At 42.4% G+C, this 18,857-nt stretch overlaps 1 protein-coding gene and 1 pseudogene across 1 annotated transcript in view; both read right to left on the bottom strand.

Moving 5' to 3' along the window:
- LOC122945193 overlaps nucleotides 1-877 on the bottom strand; it is a 57,777-nt pseudogene extending 56,900 nt beyond the window's left edge.
- An 11,978-nt stretch (nucleotides 878-12,855) lies between these two features.
- The window catches only part of LOC122945192 (cytochrome P450 2K6-like), a 147,705-nt gene continuing 141,703 nt past the window's right edge, over nucleotides 12,856-18,857 (bottom strand). Inside the window, exons 13-15 of the mRNA XM_044304137.1 lie at nucleotides 14,979-15,166; nucleotides 14,676-14,817; nucleotides 12,856-13,835 (exon numbers count right to left, since the gene is read on the bottom strand). Coding sequence (XP_044160072.1) covers nucleotides 13,648-13,835; nucleotides 14,676-14,817; nucleotides 14,979-15,166 — 518 coding nt within the window. The 3' untranslated portion in view covers nucleotides 12,856-13,647. The remainder of the gene's footprint in view (nucleotides 13,836-14,675; nucleotides 14,818-14,978; nucleotides 15,167-18,857) is intronic.

The raw sequence follows: 18,857 nt of genomic DNA, 5'->3' as shown, positions 1-18,857 counted from the left end.
ATCCACATTTCTTTGCAGAGCACTTGCCATGCTCTTAAACTCAGTTTTATGCCACTTGCAGCCCTCTAGCACTTTCCATTACTTTTTTTTTACAGCCATTTTAGTGCTCCAAAGTTCGGGTCCCCATTGACTTCACTGGAGTTCGGGTTCGGGGTCAAGATCGGGTCTAGTTCGGGTCCCGAACTCGAACTTTTTTGTGAAGTTCGGGCTAACCTGTCTAACCCGAACAGCCAGGTGTCTGCTCAAGTCTAATTATAACATTATGTCAATATTATAACATATAAATATCATAGAGGGGGTCCCCCACTTAGGTCCAGCTTCTGTGAGTCAGAGCAAAGAGCCAATGCAAACAACATCTTTCTTTTGGGCACATATAGCTCGTTTATGTATTGCTATGATGTCAGTATTAGGATATATGGATATCATAGAAGTGTGTGGGTCTTCCACTCAGGTCCACCCTCTATGTGCCAAAGCTAAGAGCCAATGGAAACAGCATTTCTCACTTGGACACATATAGCCTACTCATTAATTTCATAAATCCAGTTACCATTTTTAGGACTAAGTGCACAGGAACTTTCTATTATCTTATCTTTCTGCCAGTTATTAATCCATTACATCCCCTTTTTCATTTAATAACCCAACATCCACACAAATGTTCCCACTGAGGTTCCAAATTTCCTACCTTCATCAATGAGTTGTGTAGCCGATTGAGGTCCAACAGGTTAATGTTACCAATGAAAGGGAGAGGGGTAGGCCCAGGAGGCATGTTTGACGTGCTCTTCTTAGATCAATTCCTCCAGTAGATGAACAGTGCAACACAAATTACTAAATATATTACCACATCGACTCTAGTCAAAAAGTAGGCAATAAAAGCCATAGTGAAGCACGGTCAGGAATCTGTTGTGAATGTACTGTGGTTACAATATTTATACACATGGACTTAAACCGATAAGCATGTTAATCTTTACTAGGGTGCAAATGACCTATGACAAACTGATTGGCCCATGGCCATTCAACAGTTCTTGTTTTTTAGTCCACAATTTTAGCTTTACATAGATATTACATTTTGTTTCACTCGAGTTCACCTTAAGAAACGTTGGCCAAAATGTATTTCAATATTATAGTGCCGCATGAAGGAATATGATTTCAAGTATAATTTTATCTTTGTGGTAGTTGTACCACTTCCACAAGTTCACATGGTAATATGAGGACAAGTAAGTGAATTGATACCTGGGTATAATATGATCTTCTGTGTTTTGAAGGAGAAAGGAAGGTCTAGTTCATCTGTTTTACCAGTAAAGATGATGGAAAAGAAAATCCTTCCATTTAATGCCAGACAACTTCTTTAAAGGGGCTATCCTGGGATAATTGAAAATGGCTGCCAGCATCCCATCCCAGAATGTGAATAGGATAGGTTGTGTCCCACTGCAGAGCTGTCGTGGGGTGATAAAGGGGGAAGCTTACTGTGCATTATGCTCCAGCACCTGCCATCAACTCCAACTGTTGAGCATTCCTATCAGGCAGCTCAGCCTTATGACTTCTCTAAGGCAGAGATGCATCATTACAACTAAACAATAGATAGTAATGATGAGATTCTGTGTGCGATATGCCATCATGGCTGAGCAGCCTGACAGGAACGGGGCGAATAAATGCATCATCTGCATCTATTGTAGAGCAATCCTGCTCCCCATTCTTTTCAGGCTGCTCAGCCATGACAGAATATCACACACAGGGTCACATCATTACTATCTATTGTAGAATAATGCAATCTGTCTGCCATAAGCCATCAGGCACCTTGACAGGAACACACAGCACTGTGACAACAGATGACGACAGGCTCCAAAACATAATATGTAGCTAAGTCTTGACTCACAACCTCATGGCTGCTCTGCAGTGGGACGCATTCCCTCCTATTAACATCTTATCAAATTCTAAAGAAAAAAAGAAGGCAGAGCGCACCATAGAGTGATACCTGGGAGACCAGCGATAATGGCGATGCAAGCAAAAATATGTTCACCTGATGGGGTTGTGATCAGCCACAACTACTGCAATTTCTTTCTTTGTGAGCTTGGATAAGGTCAGAATTAGCACCACCTAAATGAAGATATAGTAATGCAGTAACCAAAATGGAGAAGAATATCCATGGAACAAGCTCTATCCCAGAAGAAAATGTTTGTTGGAGCAATACAGATTGAAATCAGAGCAGACTCATTCCAGGAATTAGACTGTTTTTCAAGCCCCTTCGTCTGTATTTGAAGAATTAGTTGGTTCCGAAAATGCGTAATCTCAGACTTTTATATATATTACCCTAATAAAGGTCACATTTTATACTGGGATAGCAGTGATGCTGTGGATTTTCTTTTCCATTTTTGCTATTCACATTCTAGGATGAGATGTTGGTATCTGTATTCAGTAATATTCAGAGATCTCCTTTAAGCAAAGACTTTTGTAGTCAGCTAAACAGAATTGTTTTGGTATAAGGGTGAAATAGATTTTCCACTTGGCTTGTCTCTGGGCACAATGATATCAATTGTGGACTATGACCTACAAAGCTGGAGATTCCATACTCAGCCTTTTGAAGCCATTTAGTAGCATGCAAGTCAGCATACCATTGTATTACCAAGACCAAGATCTCAATGTCTCAATTAAAGGGGTTATGCCATGACAAATGTAAAAAATGAAAATCAAACATCATATAGTGCATGACGATACACTTCTAACGAAGCTAGAACCAGCCCTGTACACACATGGTTCCAGAGATCTCCACATTCACTGCTCAATATGCAGTATGCAGCCCTGCAGGGTGAGCGATGGTGAGGTCACAGGGGTAGTTACTAACCGAGGGTGTTTTTGGTACTCACAGTTTTTATATACCCTGGGCAGGCGTACAGCAGTGATGGAGAGGCTGGCACAGGGGTCCTCTGGGGCACTCTCTGTGTATAGGGACCAGGCCTGATGGTAGGTGAGGTGCCCTGGATGTTGCAGGTTTTTAATGTGCCGGTGGCAAGATCCCTTTAAGTTTGTGACGCCAGTGCCGGTAACGGTGGCACAGCAATTTATTGTAGGAACAATTGACAAGTTGCAGTGAACCAGAACTTCCTTTTACTGAAACAGTTCAACTATTTAAAGTCTTTGGTTAGCTCCACATTTAGAAAGATTGGATACAGGCAGGCCTTACAATAATGGCAGGCAAAGTCTTTGCAAGATACTCAGAGGGCATAAACACTTACAGATCAGGCTGCACTTTTCCTCAGATCCTGTCTGGCTTACTCCAAGGCCCGTATGCCCTATTGCTGGCTTTATCCTTGGGTAGGAAAACCTTCCTCTGGTATATGTCTCCTTGCTGTAGAAATATCCTTCTGCCCTTCAGCTCTCTGTTTGGCTGGAAATAAACTTGGCTCTGCACTGCACCTTTAAAGGAACTTGTTTTCTCAGGAGGCAAACCCTTCTCCTGGTGGCAAGCTAGGAGCCTGGGCTATCTAGCTGCATGTCAGAAGCTCCACATCAGCTGCTGCCTAGCTAAAGTCCACACTGACTTCTGACTCTACACTACTTTCCCTGAACAGTACCTGACTATTTATACTAGGGGTTCCCTAGCTCCCTCTACTGTCTAGGAGGAGGAACTACACCCTGACAGGCCTGATACACAAATAACAGGGAAAACACATAAAAACATAATATAAAATACAATGATAATGTTCCACAGAAAGTGGGGAACAACGTGGCCCAATTGACCCTTGTGTAGTGCCCACATTTACTGAGTGGGACACTACACAAATTCTCTGCTAGATTATCTTCAGCCTGGCAGCCCAGAAAGTGTGTCCTTTTTTGCTGCAGCTCTATCCCTGTAACTGCCACAGCTTCTAACAGAACATATAGTTGGTGACACTTGAAGATTTAAACTGAGCATGTTCGTCCAGCTCAGTGAAATGGACGAAACATAAGGAAAAGAACAAACTACAGGTGGCGCTATACACATACAGTGTCTTGAAATGGTATTTACACCCCTTGAACTTTTCCACTTTTTTTCACGTTAAATGCACAAACCTAAATGTATTTTATCGAGATTTTATGCAGTAGACCAACACAATATAGCAAGTATGAGTGAAGTGAAAAGAAAATGACACATGGTTTTCAAAAATTTTAATAAATACAATTCTGGAATGTATGGCATGTACACCTGTGTGTGATTTGTTCTCAGTAAAATGCAGCTGTTCTGTGAAGACCTCAGAAGTTTGTTAGTGAACAAACAACATCATGGAAACCAGAGAACACACCAGACAGGTCAGAGATAAAGCTGTAGAGAAGGGTAAAACAGAGTTAGGTTATAAAAAATATCCCAAGCTAAGAACATTTCATGGAGCACTGTTTAATCCATCATCCAAAAATGGAAGGAGTATGGCACAACTGCAAACCTGCCTAGACATCTCTGTCCACCTAAACTGACAACACAGGCAAGGAGAGCACTAATTAGAGAGGCAGCCAAGAGGCCAATGGTCACTCTGGAGGAGCTGCAGAATTTCACAGTTTAGATGAGAAAATCTGTACACAGGACAACTATTAGTCATGAACTCCACTAATATGGCCTTCATGGAAGAGTGTAAAGAAGAAAGCTATTTTTGAAAGGATGCCATAGGAAGTCCTGTTTGCTGTTTACAAACCATGTAGGGGACACAGCAAATATGTGGAAAAAGGTGCTCTCGTCAGGGGAGGCTAAAGTTTAACTTTTTGGACTAATTGAAAACGCTATGTGTGGCAAAAAAACTAGCACTGCACATCACCCTGAACACACCGTCCCCACTGTGAAACATGGTGGTGGCAGCATCATGCTGTGGGGATGCTTTTCTTCAGCAGGGAGCTGGTCAGAGTTGATGGGAAGATGGATGGAACTAAATACAGGCCAAACCTGGAGGAAAACCTGGTAGAGGATGCAAAAGACTTGAGACTGGGGCGGAGGTTCACCTTCCAACAGGACAAGGACCCTAAACATCCAGCCAGAGCTACAATGAAATGGTTTACATTAAAGCATATTCATGTGTTAGAATGACCCAGTCAAAGCCTAGTCCTAAATCCCTTCGAGAATCTGTGGCAAGCCTTGAAAATTGATGTTCACAGATGCTCTCCATCCAATCTGACTGAGCTTGAGCTATTATGCAAAGAAGAATGGGCAAAAATGTCAGTCTCTAGATGCACAAAGCTGTTAGAGACATACCCCAAAGGACTTGTAGCTGTAATTGCAGAGAAAGGTGGTCCTACAAAGTACTGACTCAGGGGAGCTGAATACAAATGCACACCATACTTTCCAAATTAGAATTTGTTAAAAATTTTGAAAACGAAACCGTGTATCACTACTTTTTTTCACATGAAATTCCAATAAAATGCTTTTAAGGGTTCATTCACACAACTGTACCTATTTTACAGTCCGCCTGTGATGTTTGTGTTGCATCCATTTGTGGGATCCATTGTAACAATGCAGATCATATGCAGACCAAAAATATGGTCATGTGAATGGGGCCTTAGTTTGTGGGTGTAACGTGAAAAGGTGTGTAAAAGTTCAGGGGGTATGAATATTTTTTTAAAGCCCTGTACATTTTATTGAATAGCTCAGTGGCTATACAAAATTGTTAATTGCATGCAATTACAAAAATATTCAGATCCAGGTGCTGGTTTGAAAAATGTAGAAAATGTTTTGTGACACAACACTTTTAAGGGACACAGAGCAGTGGGTAAGCCTGAAACTCTACCGCACACCTCCAGCTGTAGCGGTAAATTCAATTACTTCAGGGCTTCTTCACCATAAATAATGTGAAAAACGTTACATTCTAACTACTCAGTTTTACAAAAGATGGCTTGTTCCAACATCAAAGGTTTTTTTCAGGACTTAAAGGGAATGTGTCATCAGAAATGACCTGCTGTTTAAATCACTTTTTTTATGTTTAACATGTTTTTAAATAATTTTTGATGTTATTTTAAATTTTCCATTTCACTTTTTATATTTAAACTAAGACAAAAAATCCTGCAGTTTTTGCACTGGCCACTATGTCTAATAATTGGTGCCACTTCTTGGTTTGTACAGATCACTTTACTGCAGTTAACTAATTCTTATCCTGTTTATATCTGTGTATAGATAAGACAGGATCCACTATTCACAATAGGTGAAATCTTATCTATTCCTTCCTTGTACAATGACCTCTGCACAGGTCACAGAGCATGCCTAGAAAACTTTCCCATAGAAGTCAATAGGGTCTCAGCCTTATCATTGTGTCTATGGTCCATGGGGCTGCCGTAAAGCAATTTTTTAATGCTGTGTAAATGCTTTTAAGAACAGCTCAGGCAAGATGGTCGCCCGCATAATCCTGTTCAGAAAAAAAATAAAATAATAAACAATCCTTTAAGATAGGCCATCAATATCAGATTTGTGAGGAGGGCAATTCTCAGCCCCCATATCCCCAGTCAGCTGTTTTTGCTAGATGTAGCGCCATAACCAGACACTGGAATACAAAGCTCCGTACAGTGTATGTCGGTCTCATCTGGTTACTGCTGCCCTGCTTCCGTTTAAAAAGAATTTACAGATATGTACTTATTGTACAGTGAAGCATGCCTGGATTGATATACTTTATAGCTTTATACATTATTATAACAGTACCCTTTAAAAGTAAACTTTGCCTTAAAAGTCAACTGAGTTCACACTGGGTTGGTGCCCATAGCCTCTACTCCTTTTTGATTAATTACTTTTGTAGATAGCAAAATACCTGGCAAGCAATCTGGTCCAGAGGGCACAATTTCATGCAATATTAGTTACAAAAGCAGGTTTGGAGTACAGATTGTAATTAGAGATGAGCGAATTGAAGTTGACAAAGTGGCGGAATTCGATCCGAATTTCAGGAAAAATTTAATTGGCACTAAATCTGAATTTCCTCACGCTTCGTGTTAATGAATCACATTTTTTTGCATTTTAAAATGGCTGCTGTACATGTTAGGACAAGGAGCAAGGAACTCTGGAAACGCGGGATCACTCATAATGCCATGCCTGCAGCCAATCAGCAGCCAGCCAGCCCTGTAATGTCACAGCCCTATAAATAACCTCAGCCATCTTGGATTCTGCCATTTTCCAGTGTACTTAGTGGAGGGAGAGACGTCAGCAGGCGCTAGGGACAGTGGTAGAAAATACTTAATTGTGCTAAAAAAAACATTGACAAGTTCAGGGAAAGATTATTCAAGGTGTAGGGAAAGTATAGGGAGTAATCATTCCAGAGCATTTATGTAGAACAGGGTTCAGTAGGAGAGGTTACAGCCTGGGTAATAGGAACAATCTAATTACACCTTGCTGCACTGACTGGGGATCCAAATTGCTGATATGCAGCTCTGTAATTCTAGGAAACTGTTCTTGTTATTGGGGTGCGTTTGCTGTTTGATGCAGCCATTAACAGGGTTTATTACAAGGAAATATTTATATGTCTTATTTGCCCTTGTGCGGTGCAGTTATATGTTCTAAAGCATTTTTCTGGCTTGTATTAGTGGAAAAAAAAGGGCTTATTAGCTGTTGTGTGGTGAAGTGTGAAAAGTACAGCCTTTTTTGTTGTGTATTAGTGGCACAAAAAATAATTTTATTTGACATTCAGCGGTGCAGTTATATGTTCTAAAGCCCTTTTTGTCATGTATTAGTGGCAAAATAAAAATATATTTGCCATTCAGCAGTGCAGTTATATGCTCTAAAGCCTTTTGTGGAGTGTATAAGTGGAAAAAAGAAAAATATATTTTCCGTTCAGCGGTGCAGTTATATATTCTAAAGCCTTTTGTGATGTGTATAAGTAGAAAAAAATAAGGGCCTATTTGCCGTTCATTGGTGCAGTTATATGTTCCAAAGCCCTTTTTCTAGTGTATTAGTGGCAAAAGAAAAATATGTTTGCCTTTCAGCGGTGCAGTTATATGTTCTAAAGCCTTTTGTGGAGTGTATAAGTAGAAAAAAGAAAAATATATTTGTTGTTCAGCTGTGCAGTTTTATATTCTAAAGCCTTTTGTGGAGTGTATAAGTGGAAAATATATATATATATTTGCCGTTCAGCTGTGCAGTTATATATTCTAAAGCCTTTTTTTCCATGCATTAGTGCACAAAAAAAGTATTTGCCGTTGTGTGGTGAAGTGAGAAAATTACAGACCTTTTTAGGGTGTTTTAATTTCCTTTTTATTTATTTATTTGATCTAACAGTATGTCAGACAGAGAAGTGCCATGCTCCGCACAGGGGAGTGGCAGAGGCCTAAATGTTTCTGGCGCAAGCACATGTCGCAGCAGAGTAAGTGGGTGTGGCAACAGGAGTCGCAGCAAGAGGCCTGAGCTCCTGGTGTCATCTAGCGGTCGTGTCTTGACCAGCAACCCAGTGGTTCTTGAATGGTTGACTCGGTCATCCACTTTGTCCCAAGTTACATTAGACACCCCCAGACAAGAGTCGGTGGGTTTGTCACACACAACCCTTATTTGGCATGGCCCAGGATCAGGCCCTGTGCCCTCATATATCCTCAACCTGCCTCTGTCCTTTTCTGTTGGCTCAGCCAGAGAAGTATTATATGCAGGCAAGCTACTAGAGGACAGTCAGCAGCTACTGGCCAGCCAAGATGTGGAGGAGACATCCGCCGCTTCCTCCGCTAGGCGGGCAAGTAGTGATGGGGAGAGTGGCGTGGGATTTGGTGTTGCAACCGGTGAGGCTCCTGACCCAGAGACTGTTGAAGAGGACATCAGTGACATGCAGACAGTACTCGATGATGATGTAGCTGATCGCACTTTGGAGCCGGGTGACGAAGGGGCTTCATAATCATCGGGAGAAGAGGGTGGCAGCTTGCCTGTGAGGCAGCGGCGGAGCCAGCAAGTTTCTAGTGTGGCCAGAAGTCAGCAAAGTGGCAGCAGTGGGAGGTTGGTAGCCAAACGTGCCCGGGGTAGACCACCCGCTTTGCAAGAGCCTACCTGCCCGGAAAGTAGTGGTGCATGGGTTCACGGAAGCAGCGGTCAGTGCATAGTGTTGGGGGTAAAATCACCTACTCGGCGGTGTGGCAGTTGTTTGTTAAGCCGTCAGAGGAGGTGAACATGGCCATATGTAATATCTGTGGGCAGAATGCGAAGCATGGCCAGGGTGCCAATGTCGGCACCACGGCCCTGCATCAACATATGCAGTGTCACCATAAAATGACCTGGGAGAACCGTGGCTCTTATGTGGTGGTCCAGCCTGCCACAGCAACCTCTGCATCACTCAGTGGCATGCACCCGGTTTTTAGGCAGTCAAGGCTCCACCATCTCAGCCAAAGGGAGCTGTCGGTGCTTCCCATCATCTGCTATCCTGATGCACTTGCTCCTCCTACTTATTGTCAGTCATTCCATCAGCAATCGATCATCTAAGCGATTAACAAGAGACAACAGTATGCGTGCACTCATTTAACGGCGCAGAAGCTAAATGTGCTCCTGTCCAATTTGCTGGTGCTGCAGTCCCTGCCTTTTCAAGTGGTGGACTCTGCACCTTTCAGAGAACTGATGGCTTGTGCCAAACTGAGGTGGAGAGTCCCAAACCGTAATTTCTTTGCCAAAAAGGCAGTACCAGCCCTGCACACACATGTAAAACATAAGGTGGGACAGTCCTTGAGCCTGTCAGTGTATGCCAAAGTGCACGGCATCTCCGACGTATGGAGCTGTAACCACTGTCAGAGACAATACATGTCCTTTATGGCCCACTGGGTGAATGTGGTTCCTGCACAGCCGCACCAGCAACTTGGCCAGGTGACGCTGCTTCCGCCTCCACATTCTCACGCAGTTGGTGATGCTACAATGTCTACAATTCACAGTGCCCCTCCAGCATACCACATGTGCAGTGCGCGGCGGTGTCACGCTGTTCTGCACCTCATTTGCCTGGGCGAACGGAATCACACAGGGGAGGAACTACTTTGTGTCCTACATCAAGAAATTGAATCCTGGCTTTCTCCGCGACAACTCAAAATCGAAACCATGGTGACTGACAATGGGAAGAACATGGTGTTGGCGCTGCATCAAGGAGGGCTGAGCCATGCGCCCTGCATGGCACACGTGTTCAATCTGGTTGTCAATAGGTTCCTGAAGTCTTCCACCCTTCTGCAGGACACCCTCTAAATGGCCAGGAAACTTTGCATGCACTGCAGCCACTCGTACACTGCAAAGTACACCCTCCTTGATCTGCAGCAGCAGAACGGCATCTCCAAACATAGGCTGATATGCGATGTTTCCACTCGTTGGAATTCCACCCTGCATATGTTGAACCAACTATACGAACAGAGAAAGGCCATAAATGATTTCTTGATGATCCAAGCGGACAGGAGTATTCTGTGTAACTTCGATGTAAGCCAGTGGCAGCTCATGCACTAATACCTAATAACACACAAAGAATTAAATGTTACCATGTTTTTATTGAACACACCATGTAAACATTCACAGTGCAGGTGGAAAAAGTATGTGAACCCCTAGACTAATGACATCTCCAAGAGCTAATTGGAGTGAGATGTCAGACAAATGGAGTCCAATCAATGAGATGAGATTGGAGATGTTGGTTACAGCTGCCCTGCCCTATAAAAAACACACACCAGTTCTGGGTTTGCTTTTCACAAGAATCATTGCCTGATGTAAATGACGCCTCACATAAAAGAGTTCTCAGAAGACCTACGATTAAGAATTGTTGACTTGCATAAAGCTGGAAAGGGTTATAAAAGTATCTCCAAAAGCCTTGCTGTTCATCAGTCCACGGTAAGACAAATTGTCTATAAATGGAGAAAGTTCAGCACTGCTGCTACTCTCTCTAGGAGTGTCCATCCTGTAAAGATGACTGCAAGAGCACAGTGCAGACTGCTTAATGAAGTGAAGAAGAATCCTAGAGTGTCAGCTAAAGACTTACAAAAGTCTCTGGCATATGCTAACATCCCTGTTAGCGAATCTACGATACGTAAAACACTAAACAAGAATGGATTTCATGGGAGGATACCACATAGGAATCCACTGCTGTCCAAAAAAAACCATTGCTGCACGTTTAGAGTTTGCACAAGAGCACCTGGATGTTCCACAGCAGTACTGGCAAAATAGTTTGTGGCCAGATGTGTGGAGAAAAAGAGGCACAGCACACCAACATCAAAACCTCATCCCAACTGCGAAGTATGGTGGTGGGGGCATCATGGTTTGGGGCTGCTTTGCTGCGTCAGGGCCTGGACGGATTGCTATCCTCGAAGGAAAAATGAATTCACAAGTTTATCAAGACATTTTGCAGGAGAACTTACAGCCATCTGTCCACCAGCTGAAGCTCAACAAAAGATGGGTGTTGCAACAGGACAACGACCCAAAGCATAGAAGTAAATCAACAACAGAATGGCCTAAACAGAAGTAAATACGCCTTCTGGAGTGGCCCAGTCAGAGTCCTGACCTCAACCCGATTGAGTTGCTGTGGCATGACCTCAAGAAAGCGATTCACACCAGACATCCCAAGACTATTGCTGAACTGAAACAGTGAATGGTCAAGAATTACTCCTGACCGTTGTGCACGTCTGATCTGAAACTACAGGAAACGTTTGGTTGAAGTTATTGCTGCCAAAGGAGGTTCAACAAGTTATTAAATCCAAGGGTTCACATACTTTTTCCACCTGCACTGTGAATGTTTACATGGTGTGTTCAATAAAAACATGGTAACATTTAATTCTTTGTGTGTTATTAGTTTAAGCAGACTGTGATTGTCTATTGTTGTGACTTAGATGAAGATCAGATCACATTTTATGACCAATTTGTGCAGAAAAACATATCATTCCAAAGGGTTCACATACTTTTTCTTGCAACTGTATATAGAACACAGAACAGAGATATTCTTAATAAAAACCTGATCCAGAGTGTTTTAGATCTCGTATGAAGATTTTAATTCCAACAACACAATGACCCTAAGCACACATCCAAGACAACATGGGATTGGCTTAGGGACAACTTGTGAATGTCCTTGATGGGGCTAGACAGAGCCCTAACTGAACCCAATTAAATATCTCTGGACAGACCTAAAAATGGCTGTCCACTGACGGTCCCCATCCAACCTGACAGAGCTTGAGTGGATCTGCAGAGAAGAATGGAAGAAAATCCCCAAATCCAGATGTGCAAACCTAGTGGTATCATACCCAAGAAGCCTCGAGGCTGTAGTTTCTAAAAAAAAAAAAAAAGGTGCTTTAACTAAATCCTGAGTGAAGGGTCTGAATACTTATGTCAGTGCAAGATTTTAGTTTTTGGAACCTCAGCCGGCTATCTTTGTTGTTAGAACCAAGTAAGTGTACGACCATGGAGGCCCCTATCTTTCTCATTATGATATTTGACTTGTACAGGGAGATTGCCACTGTGATCTGTAAGTACCACTGCCATCTTCATGGCAACTACCGCTCCCATACTCCACACACTCTCCGGCAGCCCCCCTAACATGTACCTATACCCTTTTAATATTATTTTCTTTGTAATATCCATTATGTTATGTGAAATATTTGTGATGATGTATTTTCAGCTTAATGTAGGGCCCGAAACATTGTACACAGTGCACACTTTAATGGAGAAATGAATGAACATATAAGCTATATAACATTTTGGAGCGCTGTCGCTCACTGGAAGCTGTTCCACGTTGACTTTAGTTTTGTGGTGGGGCCGTTCTAAATTTTTCCACGATTTCTGTGTATACCCCATGGCAGCTGTTTCTTCACTTTTGTTATTCTGTGGCAACTGCAAGCCTAGGGGAGGATGGCCCTAAGTTCAGAAGCTAAGAGTCTGGAGAAAAAAAAAACTGAGCCTAAAAGATTGATACCACGCATACTGTAGTTACTACACATAAGGAATCAAGAGCGCCGTCAAGTCTTTATTTTTCAACTAATAGAATTGGACAGCACTCCGTATAGTATTTGTGGTACATGTAATGTAGTGTGAGTACACTCTAGAAGACAGAATTATACAAGAATAGCAATCTAGAAACACACTTCTTACTTCTTTTGCTTCACAGTGTATTGTTGCCTGCCCATAAACGTTTGTCAACTGATTTATATAATCATATATTGGTTAACAGATGCTTATAGATGGGCCTCAATGTATTCTGAATTTACCGGTATGTATTAATTTTATTTAAGAAGCAAAGGGCATGCTGGGATCTTACATATTTCAGTTTTTATTTTTGGGTGAAGATACATTTTAGCAAAGCTATCAATGCCACTGAAACTAAACAACAACTTCCGATTAAGGTACATTATGATAACTGGTGTCTGGTTAGTATGAGAAAAAACAATGGGAAATACCATTGTTCGATCCCATACAGGTTCAGTTTGCCTGCAGCACATACGCTGTTTATACATTTTTAATGCCACGTACAAGAGTCGTTCCCTCAATAAAAGACCAAACATTTGTTGGGTAATCAGCACCATGATTATACACAGCAATGGTCGGGCAAACAAATGTTCATAACTATCATTGGCCCCTAGTCCACTATAAATTGTAGGCATTGTTTGATTGAATAACATACCTGTTTTACCCTAAAATATGTGAAAATAACATTAAAAAAACTACTACATAAAATCTGATAGAAAATTATAATCAACAGCAGCATAGTCTTTTGTGTTGTCTTGCTTGTTCTGCATGCACTAATAGTTTAGCTTGGCACACGTCTTGTATGGTGTGGGGACCAATGTGAATCCAATGCTGGGAACGAGGCTCAAATCTTCTCTGGAAACTCCTGGTGGTGGATAGAAAGTAAATGCCTGAAGAAGTCCAGTAAAGAACAGGAAAAGTTCCATCTTGGCTAAGCTTTCCCCAGCACAAGCTCTTCTTCCTGCAGAAACAGAATATAATAACTGAACCATATAGGTTTTCATGCAATTTTACGATAGAAACATTAGTTTTGTAGGCAGGGGCGGATTGGCTATAGACCTTACAGGGAAATTTCCCGATGTCAGATGCCCAGGAGGCCGCCTAAGTCCTCCTCATGGCTGGCCAGTGGAAGTTTTTGGGGATGTATTTTATGCTGCTGACGGCAGTATTTTGTGATGGACTGTAATATTTGCTCTGTTGGTTTGGTATAATGTGCTCTCCAGTGCTGATGCTGATCTTCCTGAGGAGGGGCACTTGAGGGTATGCATTTAAGGACATTTCATAACTATGGGTTCCTATTACACGTGATTGTAATTGGAAACTAAAATATTGGTAAGAAGTAAAAAAAAATGTCATGAAGATATTGGGGGTCATTTATCATTCTAAATGCAACTAAATTAGGCATATTACAGGTGCAGATTGCGGTGCAATGGCTAGTTGTGGCGCAATCTGCGACTTCTCCCCACTCACGTCAGGTCAAAAATTCTGGACATGGTATGGGTGGCGAAGGGGACGGGCCAAGCAGGCCCATCTCATTTACCATTTTCTACACCTGTTTTAGGCTTAGAACAAGGTCCAAATGTAAGACAGCTCGGAAGCTGTCTTACATTTAGAACTGACGCTGGATGCACCCAATTATGGAGAGGCCTTCATCAGAACCACCACCAGCTTAAGGCTTTATTAAGACCTGCTCCTAAAACGCTAGCCTTAATAAATGTGCCCTATTATTTCCATTGTTAATATAGTCATGAGGTCAGGGAAAGTTAACTGTACAATTATTTATTTCATGGTCATTACAAACCTGCTGAAAAAGGCATAAATGCATCATTTCGGACAAATTTCCCATCTTTATCCAAAAAGTGATTGGGATTAAACTGATATGGAGTTTTCCATTGAGTCTTGTCATACAGAACTGATGTCAGCAATGGAATAACTTCTGTACCCTGTGAACAATAAATCATCAGTTATCATTTTTTTTTACTATTTAATTGTCATATTCTGTAATTATTGGGATAGCAGTGGACCCCATTGCGGTCCCTTTCATTAACATTCATTGGATACTTGTTAGGAGGTATTATAGGGTTATTTTCTTTACTAAACTCACTTTTGGGATGCAGTAACCCCGAAAATACACATCCGTTGGAGTCGTGTGTGACAGGTTCAGTGGAACAATATTGGCAAACCTTTGTAGTTCATGTATCACTGCATCAGTATAAGGCATTTTCTTTCTATCTTCTACTGTCGGCAACTGTCCTGGTTTAAGATGTGTTTTAATTTCATCCTGTACCCTCTCTGTAAAGCAAAAGAAAAATTATTTTGTTACATAGTGGCATATACTGGCACAATCATACCCATACAATTCAATGTATGCATATTCTTCCACTGTAACGTGTACTTACTACACCAGGGATAGCTTAATTAAGGGATAAGCTGCCATGTTTTTATTCAGTTTCCTACTGTCTACTTCAAGTGAATAGGAGGAAGCTGTCCCATTGAAGTGAATGGGATGATGGAACTGTAATTTCACCTGATTGCTGCTGCAATATTGAAGTTGAGCAGGTAAACTGAGAAGAGAACACAGCGCTTTTATGAGCAATGTGCTCTCTTTAAACATCTTATGTGTGGGAGTGCTGGCAGTTGGGTCCCTGCCAATCTGATATAGATGACCTATCCTGAGGATAGATCATCAATATATCCAAAGTAAAGAACCCCTTTAAATCACTACTCTGCAGCTCCAGCACAAGCTTAGCAGCACGCTAAACAAGCTCAGGTGTCCCCATATATATATGAGGTCCCAACTCTCTCCATCTATTCGTATTGAAAACCAATAGAGGGCGCTATTGAGTTATGCATAGCGCCCTCTATTGGTTTTCATAGTCTTATGACAGCTGAGAAACAAGGCAGATTCTGCTCATTTTCATGTCTTTCCCATATGCCCATGTTTATGAAAATGAGTTTGTACATGATATTGATCTAGGTGGGCAGGTCCACCCAAGCCATCCAACAGATGCAAAATAACTTTGAGGTTTACTGGTTCTCAGTCAGATGAGAGCTGGTTTGGAATATCTCATAGTGCACAAGGCTGCCATTGCAAGGTATGCTGACTAAGCCTATCATCTGTCTCATGGATAGATTGATGACTTGCACTTACCTGGCTTTTGGCATACAGCTGTTGTCTATTGTATGTTGTACATAATAGGAGTCTAAGACGCATCCAGCTATCTTCTTAATGCTATTTCTAAACCATTTTGATGGTGTTTCCATCAATTTTTAAGCTTTTATTTTTATAAACCAGACACCCGTTTCTCTTCCTACCAGGGGGTGCCTGATTGACTTCCAACATACTCGGGTGCTCGGCCAAGCACACAAATATTTTGGCGCTTGCTCATCACTAGTCCAGACCATTTATACGTTTCCTGTCAGCCACAACTTTATACTTGTTGCCCATATTCATCAAGTTATCTTGAATTTTCCACCATATAGATGACAACGATGACAAAAAATGTTACTCCTCAGGATGAAATACAAACTGCAGATGAAATACATATGCCCCAAAAAAAGGCAACTTCCCAGTGGACTCCTGTCTATGATTATTTATGGCAAATTCTGCCAAAGACAAAAACGAAGACCACTCCTCCTGGTTCTCAGAGACAAAACATCTCAACTAAGTCTCTAGACTCTGATTAGTGCACTCCATCTATCCATTTGACTGAGGATGAAAAGCCAAAGAAAAGGACAGGTGTACCCCCAGTCAGGTACAGAATGACTTCCAGAATCTGGAAACAAACACTTCTGCAAGTGTTTTAGCATTAGGTAGGCCCGGCAACGCTATAAAGTGCACCATTTTTCTAAAGCGATCAAGTACCACCAGAATATTTGTCTTTCCTGAAGAATTAGGTAGATCAGTGATAAAATCCATGGATAAGTGATTCCATGGTCTGTACAGGATGGGCAATGGAAGTAGAGATCCGGACGGCTGAGTATGTGTTACCTTAGCGCGTGCACAGGTACTACAAGCTGACATAGAGTCCTTAACACCAGTGATGGACGAACATCAGCCGGGACGATTCGCGAACGCACGTTCACGACCAAATGTGTTCGCAGCGGGCCCCATTCACTTTAATGGCAGGCAAACCTGAAAAACCTGTGACTGCCTAATGTACCTACAGCCACAGAATCCAGTTATTTTTTTTGGGGCCTGTACTGGCAGACAGTTACATTTTTTATCTCTAGCCACATAATCACACCCTTGTCTCACTCCTCTGCCTCTCATTATGGTGCCGTATGAACCGCATTCACCATAAGGACCTTCTAATGTGACAAGGTCATGTGACTGTGCCCCCCACCCTGTACTGTGCCCCTCAACCCGTACTGTATCCCCTTTTACCCTGCATTGTGCCCTTTTATCACACCCTGTGCAGTGCCCCTAATCATTCCCTGTACTGTGTCTTCTTATACTCTTTTATCCGGTCACAGTATGGTGGTGTTATCCGTTCACTGTGCAGAGGTGTTATCCGGTCAATGTATGGCGGTGGTATCCAATAACTGGATGGCCATAACTGTTTCCTTTTTTTCCCTGCCCACGCCATCCTGTTTTAGACCTGGCATAAGCGGAAAAAATATGCATCTTGCTGTGCTAAGGACCTTTGCGCCACAATCTGTGTCAGAAATACGCCTAACATAGACGTATTTCTATATAATAAATGATCACCTAATTGTATTATCATTCAGGGGTAGGGCTAATATCTTTATATTATATAGATTCTAGTGTATTATACTGTGCACTGTATTTCCCAGTAGAAAATGATCCTTGGGAAACACAGTCCTCATCCCTGACCACCAGAACCAGGTAGCGCTCTGTCAGTACATGGCAGCCTCCCCTATCCGCCACGCTGCTCCAATGTGTACTGGTGCTAATTCTGACACTAGGGCCGGGTTCACGTCCTATTTTTGCCATCCATTTATTGCATACCAAAAATGTATGCATTAACAGATGCCTCAGACTGATGCCGTACAGTGGCGTCTGTTCACCATACAGTTCCCAAACATAAACCCGGGAGTAGCGTGTCAAAGGAAGATGATACATCATGTGATAGTATGTCCTGAGAGTGGGGTCCCCTAGATCTCTCTCTCAGGCGTCTATCAATGCTTATAGCCAGAGACATAGCAGACTCCAGAGACACTGGGGTTTCATGAAGGGCCAAAGCGTCTTTCAGCCTCTCTGATAACCCTTGACAAAGCTGGCTATGGAGGGCAGAATCATTCCACTCCGTATCCGTAGCCCACCTCCTAAACTCAGAGCAATACATCTCAGTGGAATAATCACTCTGACGAAGGCAGCGCAGCTTGGTTTCGGCTAGAGAGGTCCAATCTGGATCATCATAGATAAGACCCAAAGCTTAGAAAAATTAATCTACCGACCAGAGAGACTATGATCCGGTCGGCAGAGAAAAAGCCCATGACTGCGCATCCCCCTTAAGCAAGGAAATAATCACACTGACTCTCTGTTTCTCATCCCCAGATGAGTGTGGACATAGACTAAAATGCAATTATAACGTCCCCCAGAGAATCTGTTTGGGGGGGCAACTTTAGGATCCAGATAGGCCTGGTCTCCACCACTACCACCAGGACCAACAGCCTTTGATCTCCGCATCTGCGAGATTGTCGTGCGGAGTTCAGCTACCTCCAAAGACAGCCCTTGTAGATGACCTGCCAGGGCAGCAATAGGATCCATGGCTGCACACAAACAAACAAAAAATGACAGTTAAGGCAGTTTATAATGTCACGCTTCGGTGTTGGAGTGAAACACCACACCGAGCATAGAAGGGAAGGGGAAAACAGGGAATCAGGCCTGAGAACTAGGGAAGTAAGATGGAGTTCATACGAAAGAATACCTAGAGTCCTATCTAGCCCTATAGGACCCTGGTACTAATGGCAGGGACAAGACTACCTGTTCCTCCAAAAGGAAGGACGAACAGGAGTC

The sequence above is a fragment of the Bufo gargarizans genome, chromosome 8 (assembly GCF_014858855.1).
Source record: "Bufo gargarizans isolate SCDJY-AF-19 chromosome 8, ASM1485885v1, whole genome shotgun sequence".
In the NCBI taxonomy this organism is placed as follows: domain Eukaryota; kingdom Metazoa; phylum Chordata; class Amphibia; order Anura; family Bufonidae; genus Bufo; species Bufo gargarizans.
The sequence above is the reverse complement of the archived record's forward strand: the minus strand, read 5'-3'. Positions and strand labels throughout refer to the sequence as shown.